This window comes from Rana temporaria, chromosome 4 (genome assembly GCF_905171775.1).
Source record: "Rana temporaria chromosome 4, aRanTem1.1, whole genome shotgun sequence".
NCBI classification, from domain to species: Eukaryota; Metazoa; Chordata; class Amphibia; order Anura; family Ranidae; genus Rana; species Rana temporaria.
Genome location: NC_053492.1, coordinates 252,236,961 through 252,256,581, shown reverse-complemented (window position 1 = coordinate 252,256,581; position 19,621 = coordinate 252,236,961). Strand labels below are relative to the sequence as shown.

At 43.1% G+C, this 19,621-nt stretch overlaps 1 protein-coding gene across 1 annotated transcript in view; it reads left to right on the top strand.

The window, feature by feature from the left end:
- FAXC (failed axon connections homolog, metaxin like GST domain containing) overlaps nt 1-17,546 on the top strand; it is a 63,393-nt gene extending 45,847 nt beyond the window's left edge. Inside the window, exons 3-6 of the mRNA XM_040350140.1 lie at nt 3,129-3,325; nt 5,899-6,116; nt 11,430-11,546; nt 16,637-17,546. Coding sequence (XP_040206074.1) covers nt 3,129-3,325; nt 5,899-6,116; nt 11,430-11,546; nt 16,637-16,926 — 822 coding nt within the window. The 3' untranslated portion in view covers nt 16,927-17,546. The remainder of the gene's footprint in view (nt 1-3,128; nt 3,326-5,898; nt 6,117-11,429; nt 11,547-16,636) is intronic.
- The last annotated feature ends 2,075 nt before the right edge of the window (nt 17,547-19,621 follow it).

Below are 19,621 nucleotides of genomic sequence, written 5' to 3'. Positions count from 1 at the left end.
AATTAACCTTTGGCAATAATACATGGAACCTGATTAGTGTCTATGCAGAGCTGCACCAGATTTTGCACTCTTTAGTTTTAGTAAATAACCCCTATTGGCATAATCTGAATTGGGGCCTTCATGTTGGTATGGCAAGGGTGTATAAAAATGTGTTTTATACTTCAGATTCTAATTTTAGTTTTAGAGTTTTAAGAGGGACTAAAGAAAAGCTGACTGTGTTTTCCTTCAATGGATCTACTGGATATTTTGTGCTAATAATCTCCTGAATGTATAGCCATATAGTTTAGCTTCCTTATCTTATAGATATAGTGCTAATCATTGGATATTGGACATAGGACAAGCAGCTTAAAAATGCTTGATACGGCTTAACGCTGTATACAGACATCGTTACCACATGTTTTAGCTGCGTCGGGCCTTTCACAGCTTTTTTTACAGCTTGAAAACGCCTATGCCACTTACAGCTCCTAAAAGCCTATGTGTGCATCGACATATAGGTAAAAATTAAGAGTCGTTTTAAGCTGTTAAAAAAAACTGCCTAACACTCCTAAAAGCGGCAGGAAAAATTCCCTGTGTGCATGAGGCCTATATGTTTTCTCTTGCAGACTGATCTGTAAGTAGGGATGAGCTTCGAGTTCGAGTCAAACTCATATTCGACTCGAACATTGCCTGTTCGGCGAACAACGAACAATTTGGGGTGTTCGCGGCAAATTCGAAAAGCCGCGGAACACCCTGTTAAAATCTATGGGAGAAATCTAAAGTGCTAATTTTAAAGGCTAATATGCAAGTTATTGTCCTAAAAAGTGTTTGGGGACCTGGGTCCTGCCCCAGGGGACATGTATCAATGCACATTTTTTTTTTAAAAACGGACGTTTTTTTCGAGAGCAGTGAATTTAATAATACTTAAAGTGAAACAATAAAAGTGAAATATTCCTTTAAATTTCGTACCTGGGGGGTGTAAATTTAGCATATGAAATAGCGCATGTTTCCCGTACTTGGAACTGTCACTGCACAAAGTGTCATTTCTGAAAGAAAAAAAGTAATTTAAAACCGGACTCGCGGCTATAATGAATTGTCGGCTCCCGGCAATTCAGAGAGAATTCATTCATAAAAAATAAAAAAAAGCGTGGGGGTCCCCCCAAATTCAATTACCAGGCCCTTCAGGTCTGGTATGGATATTAAGGGGAACCCCGCTATCAATTAAAAAAAAAATTACGTGGGGTTCCCCCCAAGTATCCATTCCAGACCCGTCAGGTCTGGTGTGGATTTTAAGGGAAACTCCACCCCAATTTTTTTTAAAAAATGGCGTAGAGTTCCCCCAAAAATCCACACCAGACCCCTTTATCCGAGCACGTTAACCTGGCCGGCCACAGAAAAGAGGGGGGGACAGAGTGCGGCCCCCCCTCTCCTGAACCGTACCAGGCCACATGCCCTCAACATGGGGAGGAAGGAAGTGTAAATAGTTGTAAAAAAACACACACACCGTAGAAAAAAGTCTTTTATTAATAATAAAAAAAAAGAAAATCCAGCGGTTGTAATCCACTCGGTCCCCGCTCCGACGTTGTCTGTATCCAGCGACGGGTGATCTCCTCTCCGGTCAAGCGATGAGAAGATCGTCTGGGATCCAGAGCGCAGCATCGCTGGCCGCCTCTCTCCACCGGAGACAGCCTGGCGAATGACGCTGCTGAAGCTGTGACATTTCTTATATTGGTGAGGCGTGGCCACCCGTCACGTGACCCCGTCCCCCTCTGACGCACCCTCTGCTACATCACTGGGGAAGCCCAGGCTTCCCCCTTGCGTCAGAGGGGGTGGGGTCACGTGACGGGTGGCCCCGCCTCACCAATATAAGAAATGTCACAGCTTCAGCAGCCTTATTCGCCGGGCTGTCTCTGGTGGAGACAGGTGGCGGGCGATGCTGTGCTCTGGATCCCAGACGTTCTTCTCATCGCTGGACCGGAGAGGAGATCACCCGTCGCTGGATACAGACAATGTTGGAGGAGGGGCCAGGATCTGGGGGTCCCCTTTGTTAAAGGGGTCTTCCAGATTCTGATAAGCCCCCCGCCCGCAGACCCCCACAACCCTGGCCGGTGGTTGTCCCATCAACATGGGGACATCCTCCTCATGTTGAGGGCATGTGGCCTGGTATGGTTCAGGAGAGGGGGGGCGCCGCACTCTGTCCCCCCCTCTTTTCTGCGGCCGGCCTGGTTAACGTGTTTGGATAAGGGGTCTGGTGTGGATTTTTGGGGGAACTCCACACCATTTTTTTAAAAAAAATTGGGGTGGAGTTCCCCTTAAAATCCACACCAGACCTGAAGGGTCTGGAATGGATATTTGGGGGAACCCCACTTCATTTTTTTTGTTTAAATTGACGGCGGGGTTCACCTTAATATCCATACCAGACCTGAAGGGCCTGATAATTGAATTTGGGGGGACCCCCACGCTTTATTTTTTATTTTTTTATGAATGAATTCTCTGACAATTCATTATAGCCACGAGTCCGGTTTTAAATTACTTTTTTTCCTTCAGAAATGACACTTTGTGCAGTGACAGTTCTAAGTACGGGAATCATGCGCTATTTCACATGCTTACTTTACACCCCCCCAGGTACGAAATTTCATGAAATATTTCACTTTTATTGTTTCACTTTTAGCATTATTAAATTCACTGCTCCTGAAAAAATGGCAGTTTTTAGAACTTTTTTTTTGCATTGATACATGTTTCCTGGTGCAGGACCCAGGTTCCTAAACTTTTTTTAGGACAATAACTTGCATATTAGCCTTTAAAATTAGCACTTTCGATTTCAAATGTTCGAGTCCTATAGACTTTAACGGGGTTCTAAAGTTCACACGAACATTTGGTGTGTTCGCAGGTTCTGGTGCGAACCGAACAGGGGGGTGTTCGGCTCATCCCTATCTGTAAGCTGCTTCTACTGTAAAAACATAATAGACATAAACAAGCTAGATGTGATATTCAGTTATAAAACCTAATAGCTGTTATCAAGAGACCCATAAGCCAAAAGCCATGTCAGCACATTTCCTGTTGCAGTTGTAAATTCTTTTCAGACCTTAGACATTACATTGTCTGAATGTTCACCGAAATTACAATCAATTTGTTCTTTGTGCGTATTTTAGAACTACTTTGATGGGAAGCTGTCACCTCAGGGGAAAATGCCTTGGATAGAATATAACCACACAAGAGTATCTGGCACCGAGTTCATTATCGACTTTTTGGAGGAGAAACTTGGCATAAACCTGAACAAAAACCTCAGTCCTCATGAAAGAGCCATTTCTAGAGCAGTCACCAAAATGGTGGAGGAACATTTCTACTGGTGAGTTTTACATTCATGGAACGTACTATATTGAAATGCTATATACTCCCAATAATAATTATGAGTAATTATTTTTGTTGAACCTAATCTAGAAAATTAGCATGTGCATAATGAAATGCTGTTTTTTATACACAGATTTTTTATTGAAGAGTTAACATACATGAAAACTTCAGTAATTTTAGAGCATTATCTTTGTATGACACGGATATAGAAAGGCAATAATTATAATTTATGATTTTAGCTTAGAAAGGTACATAGTTAGTCAGGTTGAAAAAAAATTCTAGTCCCTCTAGTTCAACCAAATAAAAAAAATATATATATACACGCACATACACACATATATAAAACAACCATACAGTGGAACCTCGGATTGCGAGTAATGCGGTTAACGAGCGTTTCGCAATACAAGCTCTGTATTTAAAAAAAATCCTAACTCGGTTCGCAAAACGAGCAGAATTCAGGCTAAAGCGGTGTGCAGTACCGCGTTTGGTCTGTGGTGGGGGGGCGCCAGAGCCGAGCGATCGGAAATGAACGAAAAGGCCCGAGGACAGCTCGGCTGTCCTCGGCAAACCTCGGGAATGGAGTCTTTCCGAGGTCAGCCGAAGTGTCCTCGGGCCTTTCGGACATTTCCAAGGCTCTCTGGCGCCCCACACCTATGGCCGCATGCGGTATTGCATGCCATTAAAGTCAATGCGGAACAAATTATTTTCGTTTCCATTGACTTCAATGGGGAAACTCACTTTGATATGCGAGTAGTTTGGATTACGAGCATTCTCCTGGAACGGATTATGCTCGTAATCCGAGGTTCCACTGTATATACTATTCTATACCCACAGTTGATCCAGGGGAAGGCAAAAAACCCCAATAAAGTATGATCCATTTCACTCCAGTGAGGGATAAAATGTTACTACTCTCTGGTCTTTTAGCAAGTTTTCTATCCATTTACAAACTGAAATTTCTAAGTCTGTAGATTTTAATTTACACATTAGCCACATATGGGGACCTGTGTGAAATGCTTTGGCATAATCCAAGTATCCTACATCCACTTCTTGTTTAAGTTTTTGCTTACCTCATCATAAAAGGAGATCAGAGTTGTTTGACAACTTCGGTCTTTTGTAAATCCATGCTGACTATTGCTTATATTATTTTCTAGCCAAAATTCTTCCATATGGTATATGGATCTCCATGATTAAGCCCAATGGGCAGGATGAAACATGTCAGAGGGTGTAGTCAGGAGGAGCTTAGGCTGAAGCTGTATCCTTACCTTTATTTATAATGGCTTGGCTCTGGTGTGTGGTGCTTCCACATTTTGCCTTCTATATGGTAATTAAAAATCCCCCATTATTATCACTGTCCCAGTCTTTGCGACCCTTTTGGTCTGTGCAAGGAGTCTCCACCTCCTCATTAACACTGGTGGCCTGTAACAAACACTAATAATTACCTTTGAAGTATGCATATCCATATGAAGGTCCACCCATAATGCTTGAGTAGTTTATCAAGTCTGCCCATTTTTTTTTTTTTTGGGGGGGGGGGGGGGTTTCATTAACCTCATTGTCTGACTATAGATTTATGTTTCTCCTAAGCATGTTTGAAGCCGTTTACTGTTGACTGTCTCACTACCTCTGTTGGTAGTTTTTTTTTCCAATTAACCACCCTTTCAGTAAAATAATAGGGCCAGATTCACAAAAGAGATACAACGGCGTATCTCTGAGATACGATTGTCGTATCTATGCGCCTGATTCATAGAATCAGGTTACGCATAGATAGCCCTAAGATCCGACAGGTGTAAGTGACTTACACTGTCGGATCTTAGGTTGCAATTCTAGGCCGGCCGCTAGGTGGCGATTCCATTGCGGTCGGCGTAGAATATGCAAATGACTAGTTACGCCGATTCACGAACGTCCGATTTGCCTGTCGCTGTAATTTTACGTAGTTTCCGTAGAGATACGAGGCGTAAAACTAAGCATGCCCTCTAGGTGGTCTAACCAATGTTAAGTATGGCCGTCGTTCCCGCGTCAAATTTTTAAATTTCACGTCGTTTGCGTAAGTCGTCCGTGAATGGCGCTGGACGCCATTTACGTTAACGTCGAAACCAATGACGTCCTTACGACGTCATTTAGCGCAATGCACGTCGGGAAATTTTAGGGACGGAGCATGCGCAGTACGTTCGGCGTGGGAACGTGCCTAATTTAAATGGTCCCCGCCCCATTTGAATTAGGCGGGCTTGCGCCGGGCGGATTTACACTACGCCGCCGCAAGTTTACAGGTAAGTGCTTTGTGAATTAAGCACTTACGCTGTAAACTTGCGGCGGTGTAACGTAAATGGGATACGTTACGCCGCCGCAGTGTAAAGCATTTGTATGTGAATCTGGCCCATACTTTCTAAGATTAGTTTTACACAATGCTCAGTTTGTTGATAGAAACATCTCATTTTAGTTCCTATATATGTATGCCAACCTTGAAATGTTCATAGGGTTTTTATTACAGTAAATGCTAAGAAAATTAATTATAATCTGTTCACTGTAAACACATTTGAATAGGTGACCATCTTTCCTTTATATTTTTTGCTACAGGACTTTAGCCTATTGCCAATGGGTGGACAATTTACATGAGACTCAGAAAATGATCTGCATTCCTGGGCCATTTAGTGATTTGTTGAAATGGATTTTATGCCACCTTACAAAAGGCATTGTAAAGCGTGAAATGTATGGACAAGGCATTGGGCGTTTCTCAGAGGAAGAGATTTATAAGCTGATGGAGAAAGACATGAGATCTCTGGCTGGACTTCTTGGTAATAACTACTTGCTATATTCCCCAGGGAGTTAACAAATTATTCCTTGTAGGTACAGGACATCTACATGTAGTAGTACAGATATGTGGCGGCTGGTGCCCCAATTTTTTTTTGGGGGGGGGGGGGGCGCAAACGAAAAAAAGAGAAGAAAAAAATTGCAGCCTCACTGTGCCCATCAAATGCAGCCACTGTGCCATCAATTGTCACCACTGTGCCATGCCATCAAATGCAGTCACTATGCCATCAATTCGCACCACTGTGCCATGCCATCAAACGCAGCCACTGTGCCATCAATTGTCACCACTGTGCCATGCCATCAAACGCAGCCACTGTGCCATCAATTGTCACCACTGTGCCATGCCATCAAATGCAGTCACTATGCCATCAATTCGCACCACTGTGCCATGCCATCAAACGCAGTCACTGTGCCATGCCATCAAATGCAGTCACTGTGCCATGCCATCAAACACAGCCACTGTGCCATCAATTGTCACCACTGTGCCATGCCATCAAATGCAGCCACTGTGCCCCTCAATTGTCGCCACTGTGCCAATTGTCACCACTGTGCCCTTTAATTGTAGCCACTGTGCCCATTGTTGCCACTGTGCATGTCACTATGCCCTTTAATTGTTGCTACTGTGTCCATTGTCACCATTGTGCCCATTGATGCCACTGTGCCCTTTGTCGCCACTGTGCCCATTGATGCCTCTGTGCCCTTTGTCGCCTCTGTGGCCATTGTCGCCGCTGTGCCCTGTAAAATGCACTTACCTTTCTCCTTCCATGTCCCTTGATGTCCTCTCCTGCCTTGGTGACGCTTCAGCCAATCAGGTTACCGATAACCAGAATCGGTGAACCTGATTGGCTGAGATGGCCGTCAGTCTTATCCAAGGAACGCACCCCCCGTACGTTCCGAGGATAAGCTTCCGGGAGACGAGGGCTCTGATAGGCACTTCCGCACAGCCAACCAACTGCCGTTATTCGGTTGGTCGGCGCTCAAGTTTCAGCCATCTGAATTAGACCAGCGGCAGCTGGCAACAATAACATAACAGCGCCCTCTATAGACGGACTGCCACTGGTATGCCCTGCACAGATATCAAAAAATACTGATTTAAAGCGGAGTTACGGCCACAATTTCACTTTTTAAATATAAATACCCCTGTAATACACAAGCTTAATGTATTCTAGTAAAGTTGGCCTGTAAACTAAGGTCCGTTTTGTTAGGTTGTTACAGCATTTAGACACTTTATAAAATAGAAATTGACTGGGGTCATCTTAAGTGTGGGCATCATGAAGCCAGACTGTATGACTTCCTGGATTTCAGCCTTGCAAATCTCGAACATGCTCAGTGCTGCACAAGCAGTGTCAGATCAGGTTTCAGCACCTGTGCTGTCCAAGTCACATGATTCTTTGAGACTGGGGAGTGCACAGACTCCTGGAAAATTACACCCACTACATTCCCAGGAGTCTGTGCGGTGTAGGTTAGGAAGCATTAAGCACCTAGGTGCAGGAAGTGGGAAGATTAACTATTCTGCCTAGCAACAACACTTTGAAGGCATCTAAAAAAAAAAAAAAAATTGTAAAGGACTAATGACATTTTTTTAAAACTACTGATGTAATGTCATATTTATGGGTGGAACTCCACTTTAATTTGCAATGTACGGTAAGTGGTGAAATCTGGTAATGGTTCTCCAGCAGAACCACTACATTTTACAACCTGGCAAGAAATGAGGCAGGGCTGTTTTTTTTTACTAGGAGTTTGTGGGAGGCCATTACTACATAGAGGGGCCCGAAACAGATTTTTGATTTTATTATTATTCCCCTTTAATCACTTCAGCTCTGGAAGGTTTACCTCCCCCTTCATGACCAGGCCGTTTTTTGCAATACGGCACAGCTTTACTTTAACTGACAATTGCTCGGTCGTGCGACTCTTTACCTAAACAAAATTAATGTCCTTTTTTTCCCCACAAATGGAGCTTTCTTAACCACTTAAGCCCCGGACCATATTGCTGGTCAAAGACCAGAGAACTTTTTGCGATTCGGCACTGTCGCTTTAACTGACAATTGCACAGTCATGCGACGTGGCTCCCAAACAAAGTTGGCGTCCTTTTTTTCCCACAAATAGAGCTTTCTTTTGGTGGTATTTGATCACCTCTGCGGTTTTTAGTTTTTGCGTTATAAACAAAAAAAGAGCGACAATTTTGAAAAAAAAAATATTTTTTACTTTTTACCATAATAAATATCCCCCAAAAATATATAAAAAAAAATATTTTTTCCTCAGTTTAGGCCGATACGTATTCTTCTACATATTTTTTATAAAAAAAATCGCAATAAGCATTTATTGATTGGTTTGCGCAAAAGTTATAGCGTTTACAAAATAGGGGGTAGTTTTATGGCATTTTTATTAATATTTTTTTTATTACTAGTAATAGTGGCGATTAGCGATTTATTTTTTCGGTACTGCGACATTATGGAGGACACTTCGGACACTTTTGACACATTTTTGGGACCATTGGCATTTTTATAGCGATCAGTGCTATAAAAATGCATTGATTACTATAAAAATGCCACTGGCAGGGAAGGGGTTAACACTAGGGGGCGGGGAAGGGGCTAAGTATGTTCCCTGGGTGTGTTCTAACTGTAGGGGGGGTGGACTCACTAGGGGAAATGACTGATCGCTGTTCATACATTGTATGAACAGACGGTCAGGCATTTCTCCCCTGACAGGACCGGGAGATGTGTGTTTACACACACAGCTCCTGGTTCTCGCTCTGTAACGAGCAATCGCGGGTGCCCGGCGGTGATCGCGACCGCCGGGCACGCGCGCGGGAGTCAGGAGCGAGCGGGGGGCGCGCGTGCATGCCTCCGGCGGCGCGCGAGCCCCTATTGGCTACTGGGAGAGATGACGTACATCTACGTGCTCTCGCCCAGCAGAGCCGACCTGCCGCCGTAAAACTGCGGCGGCTGGTCGGCAAGCAGTTAAAAGAGAAGTACAGCCAAAGCTCGTTTGGCTGTACTTCTCCTGTGGATCACAGGAGTGCAGTTCGTTTTGCACTTCTGTGATCCGTTTTCAGCAGAGGGCTGAGGGCTCTCTGCTGATGTCACAGAATTCAGGCCAGGCTCTGCATTATCACAACCACGGAGTTGGGATCCGCCAAATCCCTGGATCAGCATCGGCTCAGCCTCTCAGTTATTGGTTGAGTGCCCGAGCCGGCCGCCCTTGCCCCCTCCACAGCTCAGCATTACAATGAACGAGGAGGGGGCAGAGCAGAGAGCTGTGACCGACAGTCAGCAGCTCTCTTTTTGGGAAGCTGTGAGAACTGAGCGATCGGTGGTGTTAAATCGCTCGGTTCTCAGTGTAGAGGCACCAGGGGACAGATGCAGCATCGGACCCATGCTGCATCCACCTAGGTAAGTATGATTCTTAAAAAAACAAAACAAAAAAAGACCCCATAATTCTCTTTACTGACACTTTAATAACTTGGTCTTGATCTTCTGCCAGTATCAACAGCTCTGTGTTCCTCAGCAAAAGCAGTTAATTGGAGGTAACACCTGCCATCCCTATTATTTTGTCAGTAGAGATCCTTGTTCTTTTGACTGCAAATGTTGGTGGTGTATATATTCAGTACTGTGTCAGATCCATGTGCTTGTTTCCCTTTTAGCCATGTGATTACAGTCCAAACCTTGTGTATGTGTTTTGTACATCTGGATTCATCATCTGAATGTTGTAACCTAATATCTGGCCCTGTACACAACATTATTAGTTTTGTGGGTCTATGTATGTATGATTACAAATCACTCCCTTTCCTTTGAAGCATGTCATTTAGAAATTTAGAAATTAGTTTAGAAATTAAGACACATGCTTTCATGGCTTTGTACATTTGTTTAGATGCCAAGTTTTTCATGTTGGTACTCCTGCCATGCCTATCTGGAGTGACAAAATATTTATTCTCTGATCATTTTATTTGCTAGCTAGGTGTGGTTGCAAAAAAAACTGTATGCATTGTAGACTTGCAACAAAGTATTACTATGCATATTAGATTTAATACAATATAACATATACAGGATCTCACAAAAGTGAGTACACCCCTCACATTTTTGTAAATATTTTATTATATCTTTTCACGTGACAACACTGAGGAAATGACACTTTGCTACAATGTAGTGAGTGTACAGCTTGTATAACAGTGTAAATTTGCTGTCCCCTCAAAACAACTCAACACACAGCCATTAATGTCTAAGTCGCTGGCAAAAAAGTGAGTACACCCCTAAGTGAAAATGTCCAAATTGGGCCCAAAGTGTCAATATTTTGTGTGGCCACCATTATTTTCCAGCACTGCCTTAACCCTCTTGGGCATGGAGTTCATCAGAGCTTCACAGATTGCCACTGGAGTCCTCTTCCACTCCTCCATGACAACATTACTGAGCTGGTGGATGTTAGAGACCATCCGCTCCTCCACCTTCTGTTTGAGGATGCCCCACAGATGCTCAATAGGGTTTAGGTCTGGAGACATGCTTGGCCAGTTCATCATCTTTACCCTCAGCTTCTTTAGCAAGACAGTGGTTGTTTTGGATGTGTGTTTTGGGTCATTACCATGTTGGAATACTGCCCTGCGGCCCAGTCTCTAAAGGAAGGGGAACATGCTCTGCTTCAGTATGTCATGGTACATGTTGGCATTTATGGTTCCCTCAATGAACTGTAGCTCCCAAGTGTTGGCAGAACTCATGCAGCCCCAGACCATTACACTCCCACTACCATGTAGGCAAGACACACCTATCTTTGTACTCCTAACCTGGTTGCCGCCACACACGCTTGACACCATCTGAACCAAATAAGTTTATCTTGGTCTTATCAGACCACAGGACCTGGTTCCAGTAATCCATGTCCTTAGTCTGCTTGTCTTCAGAAAACTGCAGGCTTTCTTGTGCGTCTTTAGAAAAGGCTTCCTTCTGGAATGACAGCCATACAGACCAATTTGATGCAGTTTGCGGCGTATAATCTGAGCACTGACAGGCTGACCCCCCACCTCATCCAATCTCTGCAGCAATGCTAGCGGCACTCATATGTCTATTTCCCAAAGACAACCTCTGGATATGATGCTGAGCATGTGCACTCAGGTTCTTTAGTTGACCATGGTGAAGCCTGTTCTGAGTGGAACCTGTCCTGTCCACTGTATGGTCTTGGCCACCATGCTGCAGCTCTATCTTTGCTGTGTTCAATTTTGAATCACCTAATATATGCAATAACATTATTTATATGTTTTAATTTTGCAATATATCACCACTTTAATTACAATAATTACTTATGTTCCTTAGGTGATAAAAAGTATATCATGGGACCAAAGTTTTCTACATTAGATGCCACTATTTTTGGACATTTGGCACAGGCGATGTGGACATTACCAGGTACAAGGCCGGAACAGCTCATTAAAGGTAATCAATATTGAGGAATGCTTTAAGAACTTAAAATCTTAAGGGGTTATTTACAAAAAGCAAATTCACTTTGCACTACAAGTGCAAAGTTCACTTGAAATTGCACTGAAAGTGCGCTTGGAATTGCAGTCGCTGTAAATCTAAGGGGTAGATTTGAAATGAGGGGAAGCTCTGCTGATTTTATTATCCAATCACGTGCAAGCTAAAATGCTGTTTTTCATTTTCCTTGCATGTCCCCCTCGGATCTACAGCGACTGCACTTCCAAGTGCACTTTCAGTGCAATTTCAAGTGCACTTTGCACTTGTAGTCGGATATTCCAACCGTGTGTACGCTCCAACGGACATTTGCTGTCGAAATTTCCAACAACAAATGTTTGAGAGCTGGTTCTCTATTTTTCAGACGGCAAAAGTTCCTGTGGGAAATACTGATCGTCTCTATGCATCCCGACGCACAAAAATCCTACGCATGCTCGGAATCAATTTGACGCATGCTCGGAATCATTGAACTTCATTTTTCTCGGCTCGTCATAGTGTTGTACGTGACCACGCTCTTGCCGATTGGAATTTCCGACAACATTTGTGTGACCGTGTGTATGCAAGACAACATTTCATCGGAAAAAGAAAATCCACGTTTTTGTTGTCGAAATGTCCGATCGTGTGTAGCTGTAATATCCTAAGACCCTTAAGGTGATTTCAGCAAATTCCTTCAGCCAAAATTTGTTCCATGGATGGCCCACTTGGCACCACCTGGCTCAACAAAACATACCTATAGACCTGACGCATGTTAGACTTCTGCAGTGTGACCACTGTTTCCACACAGAGAGCAAAAGTCTCACGTGGCAGCTTCTGACAGGGGACAGGATTATCTACTCGCTGGGGCTATTGTCAAAAGGAAATGAGCTGCAAGCTATTGAACTCCTTTCGTTTTGATGAAACTGATACTGGAATGTATTTAGCTGATTTAAACTAAAGATTCTGTTGTGCTTTACAAATCTCAGTTTTCTGATTGTAAATTGTTCATGAATTTTACTCTGTGTAATTAAAAGTGTTTTTTAGTAAATTATGTACTGTATATAATATCAAGAACATTTGTTTGCAAAAAAAGGCATTTAGAAAACATATTCAAATAAAAATCAATCTGACATGTGCCTGGTGAGTAAGGAATAGTGACATTTCTTCTCTGAACTATCAGAAGTTCATTGGTGGATTGAAAGTGCTTTTGACTTTTGATTTACTGTATATTTTGTTACTGTGCACTGCCACCTAGTGCCTGAGATTAGAAACGCAGTTAAAGGTACATTTCCGCAAGCTAACCCAATAATCATCATTTGTTAGAGTATCTAAAGCTGATTCTTTATTTATTTTTTTATTTCCATTTTGCATAGAGTGGGGAAGGGCTAAATCTTTATATATTGTCCTTTACACACAACAGAAAGTGAGAGTAAAACTCTGTAAAGTAAAGGGAAATCCCCTCTTAGAAAGCACCAGGAAAAGTTCCCTATTGGAATATTTCCCCTCTATTCTTCTTCTTGAATCTTTAAAATCTTGAATTTTCTCTCACTTTTGTTCCTGCTGACAATGCGTACTAGGACAAAGAGTGAACTCAGTAAAAACATGACAGGGGTTCTAACACTGCACTACTTATTTCAAAACAAAATGTCTTTAGATATAATTTTTATGCATAAATATTTTTGATCGGATACATAGCAATAATAATAAATGCAAAATATTTTTCATATGTTCCCATAAGCCCTTGTTCACACTGCCGTGGCTTTAAAGTTGCACAACTTTGAATCTGACATCCTGGCGCGACTTCATCGTGGCTTGCATGCAGAATTCAATGCAAGTCGTGTTGAAGTCGCACCAAAACATTGCAGGAACTTTTTTCCAAGTCGGAGACTCACACCGATTAGTTATCAGTTCACTTGCCGTTAATCAGGCGCAACTTGTCATGCGATTTTGAACTCTCAAGTTGCGTGAAAAGTCGTGGCAGTGTAAACCGGGGGTTAATGTGAAAAGTGAAAGGCAGTCTGTGACATATAAACCCGATGTACATAAATCACAAACAAATCAGCATGCTCACATATTTGCCGCTCAGCACTGTTAGACATTTTTACTTGAACCCTCCAACACATGATACAACTAATGATGCAGCACAACTAAAACACTGGGCCAGATCCTCAAAAGGGATCTTTGATCTACTGATACGCCGTCATATCCCTGTTTCTATCTTTGGAACTGATCCACAGAATCAGTTTTCCAAGAGATAGACAGAAGATCCGGCATGTGTAAGAGACTTACACTGCCGGATCTTAGGATGCAGTACCGCATCCGCCGCTGGGGGCATTTCGCGTCGAAATGCCGCTTCGGGTATGCAAATTAGCACTTACGGAGATCCACAAAGCTTTTCTGCTTTGTTTTTTCTCCGTAAGTATTAAGTTGCATGTGTAAAATTAGGGCTGCTTTTACAAAGTGTAAACTGTTTACACCTTGTAAAAGCAGACCCTTCTGTCCAGCGACGCGTTTTTTTTTTTGTTTTGAATTTTTTTTTCCCGCCGTATCTTTTTTTTTCCCCGACACAACTTTATTGACCCGGCGCGATCCACAAAGCTCGGCGTAACGTAATTTCGCGCTATGCACGTCGGGAAAATGACGTCAAGAGCATGCGCACTACGGCCGGTGCGGGAGCGCGCCTAATTTAAATGGGAATCGCCCCCATTTGAAGAGGAACGCCTTGCGCAGGCGGAATTTAAGTTACACAGCCGAAAATTTCTAGGTAAGTGCTTTGTGGATCGGGCACTTAGGTAGAAATTTTAAGGCAGTGTAACTTAAATGGGAATTTTTACGTTACGCCGGCTCTTTGTGGATCTGGCCCACTGTCTCTTAAATAAATAAGTCCGAAATGATGAAACAAAAAAAAATCCATAAATATGTATATGTGGCCAACCACCAGTGAATTCCACATATCACAGTCTTCACTTCAATGTATTACCCATGTGTCACATGCATAACACCCTGTAAACCATATGCACTCACCTCCTGGATTGGACCTTAATCAATAATCAAGGTCAAATGCACTTTTGCCCCTCTGCATAGTTACATAGTTAGTCAGGTTGAAAAAAGACACAAGTCTATCCAGTCCAACCACACAAAAATAAACAAACAAAATAAAAAACACAGTACAATCCCATACACCCAACTCCATACCCACAGTTGATCCAGAAGAAGGCAAAAAAAAAAACAGCAGAGCATGATCCAATTTGCTACAGCAGGGGGAAAATTCCTTCCTGATCCCCCGAGAGGCAATCGGATTTACCCTGGATCAACTTTACCAACAAATCTTAGTATATTATGTACATTTAGGAAAGTATCCAGGCCTTTCTTAAAGCACTTTACTGAGCTGGCCAGAACCACCTCTGGAGGGAGTCTGTTCCACATTTTCACAGCTCTTACTGTGAAGAAACCTTTCCGTATTTGGAGATTAAGGCTCCATTCACATCTAGGCGACAAAACGCCCGACGCCGGACGCTTGTGCCGCTAGAGGGGGAAATTCCCATTGCTGTCTATGGAGATGGTTCACATCTCATAGACGCCGTACGCCTGTCGCCTGAAAAAAAGTCCCGGACCCTTTTTTTCAGGCGACATTGGCATTCGCCCATTGACAGCAATGGGAAGAATTTGAAAAAAAAAAAAAAAAAAGATACACTATCCGCGGCAAAATACGCCGCGTACGCGGCGTTGCTTGTCGTGGAGATGTGAATGGAGCCTAAATCTCTTTTCCTCTAGACGTAAAGAGTGCCCCCTTGTCCTCAGTGTTGACCGTAAAGTGAATAACTCAACACCAAGTTCACTATATGGACCCCTTATATATTTGTACATGTTGATCATATCCCCCCTAATTCTCCTCTTCTCAAGAGTGAATAAATTCAGTTCCTCTAATCTTTCCTCATAGCGGAAATCCTCCATGCCTTTTATCAGTTTGGTTGCCCTTCTCTGCACTTTCTCCAGTTCTCCGATATCCTTTTTGAGAACTGGAGCCCAATACTGAACTGCATATTCCAGATGAGGTCTTTCTAATGATTTTTAGGGGGCAGGGGGCAAAATGATATCTCTCTCTCTGGAGTCCATACCTCTCTTAATACAAGAAAGGACTTTGCTCGCTTTGGAAACCGCAGCTTGGCATTGCATGCTATTATTGAGCTTATGATCTACCAAAACCCCCAGATCCTTCTCCACTACGGATCCTCCCAGCTGTACTCCCCCCTAGTATGTATGATGCATGCATATTCTTAGCCCCCGAGTGCATAACTTTACATTAGGGCTATATTCCAACTGGCTCCAAGTAACAATTAAAGGCAGGTTGAACATAAGCACCAGTCCATGTGTCAGTGCCTGTGATTGTTACTGGGGGCCAGTAGCCAGTTGAAGTAAAGCCCTAGAGGGGAAAAAGTGCGTTTGACCTTGATAATTGATTAAGGTCCAATCCAGGAGGTGAGTGCAGGGCCGATCCGCCATATAAGCTCACTATGCAAGCCACTTAGGGCCCCCCAAATTACTAGAGGCCCCGCCTGGTGAGAAGTCATTTTCGGCCCCTCACCCTGCTTCTCAACTCGCTGGCTGCATGGGAGAAGAGGTAAGAAGTCAGCACCCCCCGCTCACTTTAATGTAAGATGTAATTTCCGACAGCAGAACACCCCCTCTTTAATGTGACATGCCCCCCCCCCGCCGCTTCTCAACTTTAATGTGACATGTCATTTTCGGCAGCCCCCCCCCCCCCATAACAATTTTGCTTAGGGCCCCAGGGAGGTCAGGATCGGCACTGGGTGAGTGCATATGGTTCACAGGGTGTTATGCATGTGGCACATGGGTAATACATTGAAGTGAAGACTGTGATTTGTGGAATTCACTGGTGGTTGGTTAGATATACATATTTATGGACTTTTGTGCACTGCATTATTATTTGTATCAAGTTCCACTAAATGTTTGAGTTTGATGGATACTTACTTTTACCAACTTGTAACTTTGTTACTATGCATATAGCTTGAAATGCCTGACTTACACCTATTTCACAATGGTCTGTTGTTTTACAGGGGAGCTCATTAATCTTGCTATGTACTGTGAAAGAATAAGAAGGAAATTTTGGCCAGAATGGCATGACGACAATGACAACTCCTTATACGAAACCGATGACAGTGGTGAGGGGAGCAAGACACATACCCCGCTACAGGACTTCAGTTTTTATTCAAGGACTGGGACTTTTGATGATGAGGGAACAGAAAACAGCATTTCTCAAACCCCAGATACTGATTACACTGGACATTCACTTTTTGACTCTGATATGGAACTGGATGAATATATTGACCAAGAACAATGCAAATGAAGCACATTCTTTTTTCAGAGCTGCTGGATAGATTCCTGTACTTATATCTACTAGTACTGGTTTTGCACACATCATTGGTTTGAACAAGCCTTATATCTGCGGGAACAATGCAGCCAGCAGGCTTTGTTAAAATCGTGCACTGGTTGCTGCACCCGAAGATGTTAAATATTAACTTTGATCTTCATTGTGTGTGTTTCTAGATAAATATGCTGGAGGTGTCGTCACAATCACCTTATTCAATAAAGAGTTCTACTAAGTATACTTTTTCTAGACGCAGTAACCCATAACAAACCATTCTGCAGCCATCCTTTGCTGGTCTAGTTTCAGCAGAGCAAATTATGATTGGTTGTTATGGATTAGTGCATAGAAGGATAGAACCTAAAGCTGAACTTCAGGAAAAACAGCTAAATGCTTACTTGAAATATATATTTGTTATCTGTTTTACTCACCAAAGGATTTGTATTTATTTCTACCCAGCAAGTCTTGATGTTAACACAAGTGTGCCGGACAACACAGCCAGGTTGGTGATCTCACTTTACAACAGTTAGGCCTCATACACACGACCGAGTTTCTCGGCAAAAAACAGAAAGAAACTTGCTGTTTTTTTTTTTTTTGTCGAGGAAACCGGTTGTGTGTACATTTTTCGATGAGGAAACTGTCGAGGAACTCGACCAGCCAAAAAGAGAGCATGTTCTCTTTTTCCTCGACGGGAATGGAGAAAATTGGCTTGTCGAGTTCCTCGACAGCCTAACAAGGAACTCGACGAGCAAAACGATGTGTTTCGCCCGTCGAGTTCCTCGGTCGTGTGTACGAGGCCTCAAACATTACAGCTTGTCACTAGGCTGTGATCGGTCAGTAAAGAGACAGTAGAAGACTGACAAGGACATCCCTATGCCAGGGTTGCCAACTTTCAGTAAATTTACAAACAGTTTGTAAAATCCTTAATTTTTGCATCTATCCATAAGTGTCCATTATGGACGTAATGGACATTTATGGACAGATGCAAAAATTAAGGATTTTACAAACTGACGGTTGGCAACCCTGCCCTATGCTCATTCTGCACTCTCCTCCTGCTAGCATGTTCTTTGTCAGCTTGTGTTTTTCTTAAATCTTATTTGCCCTTTTGCTAGACTCCCACATTTCCAGTCTAAGGCAGCCGATACAGGCTTCAATTATTTTTCATTCAATCAGTGAATTTAATAAAAAGAATGACCTAATTCCCCCCCACACACTTGATGTGGATGTGGGAACCCTCACCGCTGAGCATTTGTATTCTGATGGCGGGAGACTTCCACGACATCAGAAAACCCTAATCAGTGCGGCTGGCTGCAGCCGGCCGCACTGATCAATTGGCAAAACCCCCACAGGGTGGTTGTACAAAAGTTGATCAGTAGATCGACTTCTGCACAACTGGCCTGCTTATACATAGATAGAAAATTAACTGGTCCTTGTTGAACCAGCCAAATTTCTATCCATGTATTACTGCCTTAAGATTTACAAGAGGATGATACCAAGTCATATCCAGGTACATCTACGGCCCCGTACACACGACCAAACATGTATGCTGAAACTGGTCCGCGGGCCAGTTTCAGCATACATGTTCGGTCGTGTGTAGGCGCGAGCGGGCCGAATTCCAGCAAACATTTGCCCGCCGGGCCTTTTCCCAGCGGGCAAATATTCCTGGACGTGTTTTAAAACCGTCCGCTGGAATCCTGCCCGCTCGGACATGTACGGTCGTCAGTACAGACCTACCGTACATGTCCAGGCGCCCGCCGTCCCTCGCATGCGTCGAATGACTTCGACGCATGCGTGGAAGCCTTTAAATGGCAGGCCCGCCCACGTCTCCGCGTCATCGCCGCGTCATTGTCGCGGCGACGACGCGGACACGCCCCACGTATTGTTTACGCGTGGACTTCTGTACGATGGTGTGTACAACCATCGTACAGAAGCCCTCTGGCAGGCATGTACGGTGAAAACGGTCCGACGGACCGGTTTCACCGTACATGTTTGTTCGTGTGTACCCGGCCTACTAGATACATTTAAAATGTATATAACGTTTTTACAGATGCCATTATTTAATGTAATATATCTACCTGAGGTTAACTTTAAAGGCTAGAACTCTATTGATTAAGGGCACACATGACAAGGATTTTTCAGACTATCTTCAAGACACATCCATATTGATTCTAAATGTGTTGTTGCCATGAGTGCAAGAATATATGTGGTTGTTTCAGTAAATGTCCAATAGCTCAAGTGTCTATAGCCTTATAGCCAAAAATGTAAAGAGTTTGAGTAATGAGTGCTGTCAGTATGGTGATTCCTAAAGTATAGTTTGCACTTTTATTGATATTAGGATACATAATTATATTTGCTGTATGATTCGTATGCTAATGTGGTTTACCTATGAAATCTAGATTTTGAATTCAGATATCACAATCAGTTCATTTATTCTTAGTTAATTGTGTACACTGCTAAGAGAATACTGTGTGTTGTATTCAAACAGTTTGTAAAGAAGAGCCATTATGGCTGACTTGTCCATATTGCAAGCCCCCTGTTGAAGTTCTTTAAGTCTAAATCACTTAAATGTATTGGGGTGTATGCCAGCTTACTACCCTTCCCCCAAGACATTATTTTAAAAAAAGGACTCAATTTACATGCAACACATGGTGCCATGAAATCCATTGCCTCAGATTGC